Raw genomic sequence first — 13,287 nt, forward strand, 5'->3', positions numbered from 1 at the left:
GTCATATATTGATACACTTACCTGTCACCATCGTTTCTCCAATAAGCTGGACTCGACGTTGACGGCCTTTGACTAGGCCTCCTCTTGTTTGCAGTCCGCCCTGCTCACTTGCAATTCATTGAGGTCAGGAGTCTCCCTCTATGACCTGGGACTCACTTGAAAAGCCCACTGCAGCAAGAAGTCGCAAGGCTCTCCAGCAGGCTCTCTAAATCTGGTCACATGCAAAACATCTCTCACATTCTGAGCTGTAAAGCTGTCTTCCTCTATGATGCTCTCACAGTCGCCACAGTCATCAATACAAGTCTCCCTTTGTGCCTGGTGAAGGGTACGTCTGTCTGACAACTTGCTCCTCATCCCTGATAGGGCAGGTGCCTCCCCAGGGGGCCTCTGGCAGTTCCTGCTGCTGATACTGCAGTCAAGGTGCTTTTTATTTTTTTCTCTCTAGCAGGCTCACCCTTTTTCTCTAGCCCAGCAACCATACCTCTTCCTGTGTCCTGGTCCCTTTTATCTTCTTCCCCAAGCTCATTCACGCTGACGGGCGCTCCAAAACTCCTCCTCCGGACCTGCATGCCCTGCTCTTCGTCCCAAGTAGTCTTATTTGCTTCACTGCTGCAGGGGTATAGTAATAGAATTGGTGCATTATAAATAAACGATAATAATAATCTCAAATTAAGCCATATAGATTGGTGTGTCTCCACACCTGTTAAATGCTAACTGTATTACTCATATTGACTATACTTTAATACATTTTTTAAAAAGTTTTCATTAGTAGCGCTATATAAATAAATACATGATGATGATGATGATTATAAGGAAACATATGCTATGTGAATATTTACTGATAGTGATACCTTTTTATACTTCTAGGTTGATGAGGAGCTAAACCTTTACTATAAGGTATGTCTTTATATAAACACTGCCTAACTGCTTCTAACACATTCATGCATATATTACCTGCAAGTATGTTCTTCTTTTACTTCCTATATATTCTAAAATTAGTTTTATATCACAAATGAAGAGATTTCTCTGTCAATAACAAAGTCATCTGTTATTCACTTTTCCTACCAGGGCCTTCTAGCAAGTATAACTAATGCCATAATCTATAATACATATGGTAAGCTTTTAATTCATTTTTGAGTAATGCCAAGAATGTATTTTGTTGTAGTTTGATATGAGAGTGCAGAGTATTTATTCCATCTATTCCAATTTGAATTGTTCATATATTGTACCAGGTACATAGCAGGTACATAGCAGTGGTGCATACAAAAATGAAAAGTAAAAGTAATTGTATCTGAGATTCATATACAAAAATATGTGTCATGTTCAATACAATGTGCATTAAAACAAACATAAAAAATCTGTTGAGTTCTAGCAAAGATGGCTCACATGGGTCCAAGGTCTACATATAGGCCCAAATTTACACTGTTCTAACCGAGCGAAGTATGACATTCTTTTGCTAGATTAATTATTATTATTAATTATTTTTATCATTTTATTTTGTTTTGTCTACTTAAAACCAGGGCATAAGAGGTGTTGGACAAAGCATCACAAATAGGTGTTCAGTTACTAATTCATGTTGTAGTATTCCCATTGATAATATTAATGCACATATGTAGTATCATTGACTAGATATATCATGCAATGAAATAAACATTTATTTAAACAATTCTGATGTCTGCCTAGTGATATTATTTTTATTTTAGGGTTCAATATTAGACAAATAGAAGAAGTGAATCCACCCAGACAAGTCAAGCTTATTTTTCCAGAAACCTGGATTTGGCTAGAAACAAATATAAGGTATATTAAAATGTATATTACATGCAGTATCCCACATTAAATTAATTCAGAAACTGAAATCATTGGATGTGACTCAGAGAAAGTGAAATGGATACAAGTTTGGCTTTAGAGCATGAGACAAGAGTGTTGAAGTCAATGGTATGAGCTCGGGTACAGGGCTGGTGACCAGTGTAGGATCTTAGGGATCACTTCTTGGGACTATGTTTTTTTTTTTGCAATATTACATGTAGTCTACAAGGGAAGGGTTGTGTTTTTGCAGATGATACAAAGATTTGTAACAGGATGATACCCCAGAAGGGTAAATCAGATGAGTAGTGATTTAAACAAAATAGTGGAAAGGACGGAATTGAAAATGTTTTTCTTTAAATTGGATTATCCAATTTCGTGTCTTCTTTTGAATCAAATATTTAACTTTCAGGTAATAGTAAAGGATATATCACACTTTGATAATCATAGACCGATAAAAATGGTTATTTTGTAAATAAAATTGTGAAAACATAGAGCAAAAGCTATTTTTCCTTATTTTGTGAATTCTTCTACCTATTTCTGCACATTTTTTTGTTTCTGTTGCTATTTATACACGTGTAAGTGATTTAAGTGTATGGAGGAGAAACATGTTGGCTCTTCTGATGGGATAAACTCTGAACATAGGGAAATCGGGGCATTCTGAGCTGATGGTTTGCCAAAGTTTTGAGCCTGATTCTATATGTAGTTAAGGAGGCATCCCTGATTGTGTTGGTTGTCTTGGCAATGCAATTTTTTTTTATTTTGTTCACATGCTGTTTGTGGTGGTAGTCAGATGCCAACCATTTCTTTAAGTGCGACTCCATTTGCACCATCAAATTGCCTTTCCTTAGAGGGAGTATAATAACATGTTGTCACATGGACATTAACTATTATCATTTTGTGTGAGATTACAATGATTGACAGACAACAATAATTGTAAAGGCACAATACAAATGTTTATTATAAAAGTTTAAAATAAAATCAATAGATACTTAGCTATGGAACACAATTTGATAGCTAAGAAATATTTTGATCTTGATGGAGCCCCATTGCTTGATATTCAGTATAAGTTACTGGACACTGCCTTCTGATTGGTCCAAGACTGCCGCTATTTGGATTTTAGCTGTCTGATAAACTATGAATCCAACACCCCACTTCACCCCCCTGAGACTAGTTAAAACCAGTTATTTTCTATACACATCTCTTTGTACTAACTGGGATCATTGTATGTATGTTATCTACTAAACAGGGGGGACTTGCATGAGTCACAATCCTGTTAACCCTTTCCATTACATATGTGCACACAAAGTGAATGTAAATAAAAGATGAAAATGTAAAATTGTGACACTTGTTTGAAAGATAGCCTGATATTTAATTAATGTGCATTGAAACCATGAGCTGCAAACCTGCACAGTATCTTTGCCCAGCAACATCAAAAAGCAAAATGGACCAAAATGGCTTGGAAGACGATTCCAAGTCTTCGCCTTTTTCAGGCTCATATCAGTTGCACGTGAAAGTACTTATTCTGTTTCTGCTTAAATAAATTATTTTAAATGAACCAGTGCAATTAAATTATGCATGTGTAAACTAAATAACATTATTACATGTATTCAAATTCATTACAGAAGGCAACCTTCATTGAGCACTGACCTGCATCCATGTGCTTTTATATGGTCACAGAAATTATTGGTGGCTTGTAATATGCTCAGTAGCATGTACACTACTCCATAGATGATGTACTTTAGCAAGTAAATTATTCAAGTAAAACTTTTAATGCTTGTTTGCAAAACACAATAAACCAATATGAACAACTTTATATATAATGCAAATCATTTTACAGCTCCAGTTTAGTAACAAATCTCCAGTTTGCTGTTCCTGACAAGAACACGTCTTGGGTGGCCACTGCATTTGTTATTTCTGAGGGGCTTGGACTAGGAATAACTGATGGACCTGCTGAGGTGATTTTGTTTGTTTTTAGCTCATAGTATAATAATCTTGTATGTGTTATCCGTGGTCAAATATCAAATGTCAACCACTCTCGTTCTTCACTCATGGGAAAAAAGTGTGAATTTAGGTGAGAGTGCTCAATATATCACAGGACTTTGACTTGACACAAAATACAACAATTCTGCAGGAAGTCCCATTGTTCTTGGTGATAGAAGTTTGAGACCACTGCAACCACAATGTCCTGCAGTTGATATCTAAATTTGGTTGGGTTGACCAAAGGTCCATTGTGTCTTTGTCATAGTACATGGACCACAGAGTAAAACAGCTGGAAAGTTTCTGAGGACACGGGTATAAGTATTGTATTTTGCACAAAATGCACTCACATTTTAGAGGGAACACACAGATACTCTTCCCCTCTGTGCTGACTGGATCATCAAATCTACCCATTGTATCCTTGTCTCTCTTCTCTATGTGCTTCGCTGCCCTTTGTAATGTCTCTCTCTGTGCTCTCTGTGCCTCTCTCTCTTTTTCTCTCTGCCGTCTGCTCCTTTCTCTAACTCTCTCCTTATGTGTTTGCCATCTGGGCCTCTTTCTGTCATTTTGACCTCTCTATCCCCCAAGCAGTTCTCGTCTACAGGGACCACTACAACTCATGTACAAATTATCTTATATAAAAGAATTACTAATAATATTCACAAATAAATATGTAAACAATTCAGGATCTTTCGGAATGGAAGATATTTGAAATACAGTTGTGACTTTAATATAGGGATGTGCATCGGCCACTTTTCGTGTTTTGGGTTTTGGGTTCTGATTACCTTAAGGTTTTGGGTTCTAATGGGTTTTGCCAAAACACCCCCCTCAAGGTTTTGGGTTTTGGGTTCTGATTTTTTTTTTTAAAAAGCATAAAAACAGCTAAAATCCTGTTTTTTTGTTTGTTTTTACTCCTACGCTATTATTAACCTCAATAACATTAATTTTCACTCATTTCCAGTCTATTCTGAACACCGCACACCTCACAATATTGTTTTTAGGCCAAAAGGTTGCACTGAGGTAGCTGGATGACTAAGCTAAGCGACACAAGTGGGCTGCACAAACACGTGGCCCATCTAGGAGTGGCACTGCAGTGGCAGACAGGATGGCAGTTTGAAAAACTAGGCCCCAAAGAGCACATAATGTCAAAAAAAGAGGTGCAAGATGGAATTGTCCTTGGGCCCTCGCACCCACCCTTATGTTGCGGAAAAAGGACATGCACACTTTAACAAACCAATCATTTCAGCGACGGGGCCTACCAAACTACTGTGGCTGAAATGATTGGTTTGTTTGGGCCCCAACACAAAAAAAGCAATTCATCTCTCCCTGTACAAAGTAAACTGGCTCTACTGAGGCAAGATGTCGTCCTCATCTTCATCCTCTGATTCCTCACCCCCTTCAGTGTGTACTTCCTCATCCTCACACATTATCAATTCGTCCCCGCTGGACTCCACAATCACAGGTCCCTCTGTAGTCTCTGGAGGCCATTGCTGGTCTTCATTGAAGAATTGATAATTAATTTTGATGAACATCATCTTCTCCACATTTTGCGGAAGCAACCTCCTTCGCTGCTCACTGACCAGGTTCCCCACTGCACTAAAAACTCTTTCAGAGTACACACTGGAGGGGGGACAACTCAGGTAAAATAGAGCCAGTTTGTACAGGGGCTTCCAAACTGCCTTTTTTCCTGCCAGTACAAGTAAGGACTGTCTGACATGTCTACTTGGATGCTGTCAGCAAAGTAATCCTCCACCATTTTTTCAATGGTGACAGCATACAATGCAGTGACAGTAGACATGTCAGCAATCGTTGGCAGGTGCTTCAGTCCAGACCAGATGTTTTCTGCATCCCCGCCAGCGGGTCGTTTAGGAAATCTCAGCTGTTTCCTCGCAGCCACAGGTGTGGAAGAAAATGAAGGAGGAGCTGTTGGCATGTCACGGTCCTCTTCAGATGACAATCTCCTGATCAGCAGGTCTTTGCACCACTGTAGACTTGTGTCCACCGGAAACAGAGACACAGAGACACAACATACGCTTTAAATCGAGGTTCGAGCACGGTGGCCAGAATGTATTCCTCTGACTTTAAAAGACTGACCACCCTCGGATCCTGGCAAAGCGTACGAAGGGCTTCATCCACAAGAGCTACATGCTTTGTGGAATCGCAATGCTCCTCCCTCACATTCTCCAGCTGCTTCTGCAACAGCCTGATCAGGGGAATCACCTGACTCAAGCTGGCAGTGTCGGAACTGACTTCTCGTGTGGCAAGTTCAAACGGCTGGAGAACCTTGCACAACACGGAAATCAGTCTCCACTGCGCTTGACTCAGGCGCATCCCCACTCCTTTGCCTATATCGTAGGTGGCTGTGTAGGCTTGAATGGCCTTTTGCTGCTGCTCCATACTCTGCAGCATATAGAGGGTGGAGTTCCAGCGCATCACAACCTCTTGTTTGAGGCGATGGCAGGGCAGGTTCAGGCATTTTTGATGGTGCTCCAGTCTTCGGTAGGCAGTGGCAGAATGGCGAAAGTGTCCCGCAATTTTGCGGGCCACCGCAAACACTGTCACTTTTAAGATAATGCTGCACCACCAAATTTATTGTGTGGGCAAAACATGGCACGTGCTGGAATGTTACTGGCATTGTCCGACACCACAAATCCCCAGGAGAGTGTAAGTGGGGTAAGCCACTGCGAGATGATTTCCCTCAGTTTCTCTAAGAGGTTGTCGGCGTTGTGCCTCTTACTGAAACCGGTGATACACAATGTTGCCTGGCTTAGAACGTGGAGGCGTTTCGGAGATGCTGCTATTGATGCTGCTGCTGCTGTTGCTGTGGAAGGCGATGCATCTGCCAAGTGGGCTGTCACAGTCATATAGTCCTTAGTTTGCCCTGAACCACTTGTCCACATGTCTGTGGTTAAGTGGACAGTGGGTACAACCGCATTTTTCAGAGCACTGAGAACACTTTTTCATACTTCTCTGTACATCCCGGGTATCGCCTGCCTAGTGAAGTGGAATCTAGATGGGATTTGGTACCGGGGACACAATATCTCCATCAACCATCTAAATCCCACTCCACTGATGGCGGACACCGGACGCACGTCTAACACCAACATAGCTGTCAAGGCTGCAGTTATCCGCTTTGCTATAGGATGACTGCTGTCGTATTTCGTGCTCATGGCAAACGACTGTTGTACGGTCAATTGCTTAGTGAAAGACGTAGCTGTCTTACAACTTCCCCTCTGGGAAGATGACCGACTCCCAGCAGCAACAGCAGCAGCGGCAGTAGTAGGCGTAGCGCTGCAGGATCCTCCGGAAGAATCCCGGATTGAAGAGGACTCAGTCATGCCGGTGACATGGCCTGCAGGACTATCTCTGATCCAGATCAAGGAGGAAATTGACGAGGAGGATGTTGCTGGTGTGGATACAACGGCACCAAGGGATTTAGGTTTCCCTGGACTGCTGACGGTCCTAGCCACATTTGCTGAACTAAACACAGAATTATGAAGGTTCTCCAGGTGACGTATAAGGGAGGATGTCCCTGGTGGCCAAGATCCTTACCCCTGCTTATTGCAGCTTTACATAAGGTACATATGGCAATACATTTGTTGTCCGGATTGGGATAGAAATAATTCCAGACCGAAGAGGTGGATTTATTGGTCTTCTGGCCAGGCATGATGATGGGCTTTTTCATCCCTTGAACAACAACTGTTTTACCCCCTGGTGCCTCATTTAAGAAAACCACATCAGCATCCTCCTCGTCAAGTTCCTCCTTAGCGCCAGCTACATCAATATCCTCCTCCTGGTGTACAACATTGACACCTTCATTATCCAAATCTGTAACGGCACTGTGGGTGATCCTTCCAGCATATGCAGAGGGCGTGCTGCAAATGGTGGAAGGAGCCACCTCTTCCCGTACAGTGATGGGAAGTTCAGGCTTCGCAACCACCAACACCCTTGGACTCGCCTTGGGGATTTGTGATGCCATGTCTTTAGAAGGCAGAGTTGTTTGCTGTGTTTTTGATGACAGCTTAACTCTCTTAAATTTTTTAGAGGGGGGGAGGAGGAGGGCTTAGATTGTTGTGTGAAGCTGAACCACTAGTCATGAACACGGGCCAGGGCCTAAGCCGTTCCTTGCCACTCCGTGTCGTAAATGGCATATTGGCAAGTTTACGTTTCTCCTCAGATGATTTTAATTTCTTTTTTTTGATCATTTTAGCGACCTTTGGCTTTTTGGATTTTACTTGCCCTCTACTATGATATTGGGCATCGGCCTTGGCACACGACGTTGATGGCATTTCATCGTCTATGTCATGACTAGTGGCAGCAGCTTTAACATTAGGAGGAAGTGGTTCTTGATCTTTCCCTACTTTATCCTCCAAATTTTTGTTCTCCATTATATGCAGCACAAGAGAGCGTACCCCTAAACCACACACAATCGGCAACGCCTTTAAAAATTATATGCGGCACAGGAAAGTACCACTGGACTGGTACGGCAGGATCAGTGAACTTATATAGCAGTACCACTGGCATTATACAGCAGGATCAGTGAACTTATATAGCAGTACCACTGGACTTATACGGCAGGATCAGTGAACTTATATAGCAGTACCACTGGACTTATACGGCAGGATCAGTGAACTTATATAGCAGTACCACTGGACTTATACGGCAGGATCAGTGAACTTATATAGCAGTACCACTGGACTTATACGGCAGGATCAGTGAACTTATATAGCAGTACCACTGGACTTATACGGCAGGATCAGTGAACTTATATAGCAGTACCACTGGACTTATACGGCAGGATCAGTGAACTTATATAGCAGTACCACTGGACTTATACTGCAGGATCTGTGAACTTATATAGCAGTACCACTGGACTGAGCAGGACAGCACCACTAGACTGAGCAGGACAGAGCACAGGACACCACCACTGGACTGAGCAGGACAGCACCACTGGACTGAGCAGGACAGAGCACAGGACACCACCACTGGATTGAGCGTGAGAGAGCACAGGACAGCACCACTGGACTGAGCAGGACAGAGCACAGGACACCACCACTGGACTGAGCAGGACAGAGCACAGGACAGCACCACTGGACTGAGCAGGACAGAGCTCAGGACACCACCACTGGACTGAGCAGGACAGAGCACAGGACAGCACCACTGGAATTAGCAGGACAGAGGACACCACAAACACACCCTCCCTCTTCCCTCTCCAATGCCCGTGTGAAGATGGCAGCGGCAAGCGGGGAATAATATGAATCCGGATCTCGCGAGATCCGACGGCGGGATGATGACGTTTTGCCTCGTTCTGAGTTTTGCGTCGGGCGGGAATACCCGAACAGTGCTCGGATCGGGCTCAGATCGGCACTGTTCGGGGGTGTTCAGATTTCGAAAATCCGAGCCCGCTCATCCCTACTTTAATATGCTGCATTGTCATGGTTGCCAACTCATCCCTTTAATTACTGACATTTGTCAATTGCCTAGGTTCTGAATTTTTTTTAGGTAGCAAGTTAAGTACCTTAAGCATGCATCTGATAGTTATTTTTCTTAGTTGTGCTTCTAAATATCAAACAAAAATGGTTGCCAGTCTGCTACACCTACTCACAGCTCTCAGCATGCCAAGTGATGGCACAGAGGGGAAAAGGTGAATGTCACAGTGAAGACAGAGCTCAGAGGGGTGTTCCAAAGCCTCTCTGCTCACTACATCATGTACCATGTCACTGTGTTTGCCATGGTACTACAGAAGCATATATTATTAATAGCAGCCTGAAAGGAAAGACAAGGGCAACTCTAAACATCAACATTCTTCTTATGTTACAAAACACATCAGATTTTTTCAGAGCTTGATGCTTTAAGCTGAGGTGATACATACATACTAAATTTTCATATTCATATCAAAACATTTGCAGGATCTACGTGATTTCATCTGAAAGAAACTACAATCCTAAAGAGCAAATTAAAAAACATGTCGGTTCACAGAAATGAAACATATGAAAAATTACTAATTTCACATTATTTAAAATAGTAAACGCATTAGTTAATGCATGGTGTAGAGGTTTATACAAAGTTTCAATATATATTATGTTACACAAGTATCATATACTGTATAACATTGCAAACCTAGACCTGGGGGTAAATGTATCAAGCTGAGAGTTTTCAGCATACAAATAGGGTAATGGGAAAGTTGCATTTACTAATAACACTGTAAAGCCCCATCTCTATGGTTTCTTTACATTACCATAGGGCATAACAATATACACTTGTTACATCTGGTATGTGTACTGTTTGGAGTTTCTGGGGCCTATTAGCTTCTCTCCCCTCAGGGTGATGTTTCTAGTGCTATGGCCATGTAACATGTTTCTGAGGCATTTATAGCTCTAAAATGGTCTGGTACCTCCAGACAGTACTTATATCAATAGTTTGTGGTAGGTTCCAGGTTAAAGTGGAGGACACCACCCTGCTAGCATTCAGCTTACTGGGCCCTCATACCTAACTTGACAGCAGAAAACGTAGAAATAATGGGCCCAGATTCCAGCAACATGGTGTGTAAAAGCAGCGGTGTCAACAAATATGTTCTGCAGATGTTTATGGGGGTTGCAGCCCTGGTTCCTTTTGCCCTGGTTACAATTGCAACCCTGTTTCTGTTACACTACTGCTGTCTTGGGCAGTATCAATAATAACTAAGGATGTGACATCTCAAATCATTTCTTAAAAGATAAATAACTGAAATAACTGAAAGATAAACATATATTTAGAACCTGTTTAGAGATTTTGGCCTAGATTTACTAAGTTGCGGGTTTGAAAAAGTGGGGATGTTGCCTATAGCAACCAATCAGATTGTAGCTGTCATTTTGTAGAAGGTACTAAATAAATAAAAGCTAGAATCTGATTGGTTGCTATAGGCAACATCCCCACTTTTTCAAACCCGCAGCTTAGTAAATCTAGCCCTTTGTGTTCATGTTGCTAAATAGAATAACACAGTCCCCTTATTTGTCTGTGTTATCCAACTTTTTTCATTTCTTTAACTTATTTACATTTTATAAATTTAATAGTACACATGTTAATTATATCATATAACCTCTGTTTTGTAAGTATGTCCTTTTGTTTTTGTTTTAACCAATGTTATTTTTGTTTCAGATATCAGTGGTCAAGCCTCTATTTATTACATTTAATATGCCATTTTCCTTAACGAGAGGTGAACAGTTTATTCTAGAAATTATTCTGTCCAATTCCTTAAAAGAAAACTTACAGGTATGTTTTATTTAATACACGTGACATCAGTCTGCTTGTCACAATTCATCTTCAAGTTCTGTGGAAGTCTTAGTTGTATAAGTATAGCATTAATGTAAAGACAGTGAAAAATAGCGAGGAGTGCATTGCTGCATACCATTGTTGCATACCAACATGGAGTTCCCTACCATTCTCCTTCACCTACACCTGGAACCGATACTTGTAGCTGAATGCTTTCTGACCGTTACTTTGGATCAGGATTATTGGGCAGCCAGCATAGCACTTTAATCTGTTAGTCACCAGAATACAACAGGGACAGGTTCCTCACAGGGGCAAGCAGTATTTTAGTAGTAATTGTGATTATTGGCTTATATAGCTCTTATGAAAGTTGTTCCTTTAAGAGCATACATACACCATTAGTTATTAAATGGCGGACAGACCGGGTTGGGCCCTTCCTTGTCGTCGTGACCTGCTAAGCCAGGGACCATTTTATCATTATGATTCTCATTGACTGGATTTAATAGCGTAGCTGTTGAGACTGGTCTCTCGAGATCCAAGGGTTTCTCGCAAAAGGTAGTGCAGACGTTGATGTGAGCGTGCAAACCTTCTTCAGCTCGCATATACCACAGGATGTGGCGAGCTTACATTAAATGGTGTGTGAACGGCATTCTTCCAGAGTGGACCTTTTGAAATTATCCTGTCTCTTAGCTTTGATTCAGACAGGTTTGGAAGCAAGATTTCGGCTGGCTTCTTTGAAGGTATAAGTATTTGCTATTTCGGTATTCTTTCAACGTAGACTGGCAGTTATATTTTTTTCCAGGGAGTGTTACGGGTTCAGCCTCCTTATATTTTGCCCATGGTTCCCTGGGATTTAAATTTGGTGTTAGAGGTTCTTCAGATGGCTCGCTTTGAGCCTTTATGTTCGATTGAATTGAGACTTTTAACATGGAAAGTTGTTTCTTTGTTGGCCATGGCATCTGTGTGAAGGATGACAGAGTTGGGTGCCCTTTCATGCAGGGCCCCATATATAGATTTTCATGAAGACAGGGCTCTCCTTAGGACAGTTCCGTCATTCTTAACTAAAGTTGTGTCAGGGTTCCACATTAATCAAGAAATTGTGGTTCCTGCTTTTAAAGGTGTTTCGTCATCATCTGAGTCTGCTTTTTCTGCATCCTTAGATGTCATTGGGGCATTGCGGATTTATGTGGATAGAACATACTTTTATAGAAAGACAGAGTCCCTCTTTGTTTTGTACTATTCTCAAAAGAGGGATTGGTCGGCCTCTAAACAAACCATTGCTTGTTGGATCAAGTCCATGATTAAGCAAACTTATGTAAGCTTAAACAGACCTGTGCTGGCGAGGATCACTGCTCACTCCACTCGTTCTGTGGGGGCATCTTGGGCCGCGTGCCATGGGGCTTCTGCGGGTCAACTGTGTCGGGCGGCTACCTGTTCCACCGTTCATACCTTCACAAAGTTCTATCAATTTACTGTGTTTGCGTCGTCTGACGCAGGGTTCGGCTTCAGTGTTTTGCGGGCCAGGCTATCAGAGCGTTCCCACCCTTAGGGTGCTGCTTGGTATGTCCCCATTGTAGCAGTGTCCCCCAGAGTGGACGAATGAGAAAATGGGATTTATGTACTTACGTTAAATCTCTTTCTCTGAATCCATCTGGGGGATACTGTGTTCCCTCCCATCCCCACAGGGTGATGAATAAGAGAGGGAAGAGACAGAAAGGCACTGGGTGATGAAGAAGAGGGGGGAGCAGCATGGCACAGAGTGATGAAGAAGAGGAGGGAGCAGCATGGCACAGAGTGATGAAGGGGGGAGCAGTATGGCAGAGCGTGAAGAGGGTCAAAAGCAGCATGGCACAATGTTAAGAGGGGCAAAAGCAGCATGGCACAGAGTGATGAAGGTGGGCCAGGAGAAGGGGGGGGAGCAAAAGTAGCATGGCACAGTGTGATGAAGGGGGGCCAGGTGAAGGGGGAAAAAGCAGCATGGAGGGAGCAGTGTGATCATAAGGGGTTGTGATGAAGGGGCACAGTGTGATCATTAGGCGGCAAAGCATGGTGATGATGAAGGGGCACAGTAATGTGTGTGTGATGGAACAGGGAGCTTTTGGCAATGTAGTGTGTGAGGTAGGTGGTGGTTGATTAATGGGTGCTATTTTGTTTGTGGGGTGATGATGGGGCAATTTAAGAGTGAGAACTATTAATTTAAGATGGGGTGGTTTGGGGATCCATTGAATGTGGGGGTGGGTTTGGGGAGAATGAGGT

The 13,287-nt window shown here is 42.3% G+C and overlaps 1 protein-coding gene across 2 annotated transcripts in view; it reads left to right on the forward strand.

The window, feature by feature from the left end:
- LOC142144142 (CD109 antigen-like) overlaps positions 1-13,287 on the forward strand; it is a 78,913-nt gene that overhangs the window by 44,244 nt on the left and 21,382 nt on the right. For both annotated transcript variants that reach the window (XM_075202631.1, XM_075202632.1), the window contains exons 16-20: positions 868-897; positions 1,069-1,114; positions 1,704-1,797; positions 3,644-3,761; positions 10,921-11,034. In XM_075202631.1, the coding sequence (XP_075058732.1) occupies positions 868-897; positions 1,069-1,114; positions 1,704-1,797; positions 3,644-3,761; positions 10,921-11,034 (402 nt within the window). The remainder of the gene's footprint in view (positions 1-867; positions 898-1,068; positions 1,115-1,703; positions 1,798-3,643; positions 3,762-10,920; positions 11,035-13,287) is intronic.

This window comes from Mixophyes fleayi, chromosome 3, assembly GCF_038048845.1.
Source record: "Mixophyes fleayi isolate aMixFle1 chromosome 3, aMixFle1.hap1, whole genome shotgun sequence".
In the NCBI taxonomy this organism is placed as follows: Eukaryota; Metazoa; Chordata; class Amphibia; order Anura; family Limnodynastidae; genus Mixophyes; species Mixophyes fleayi.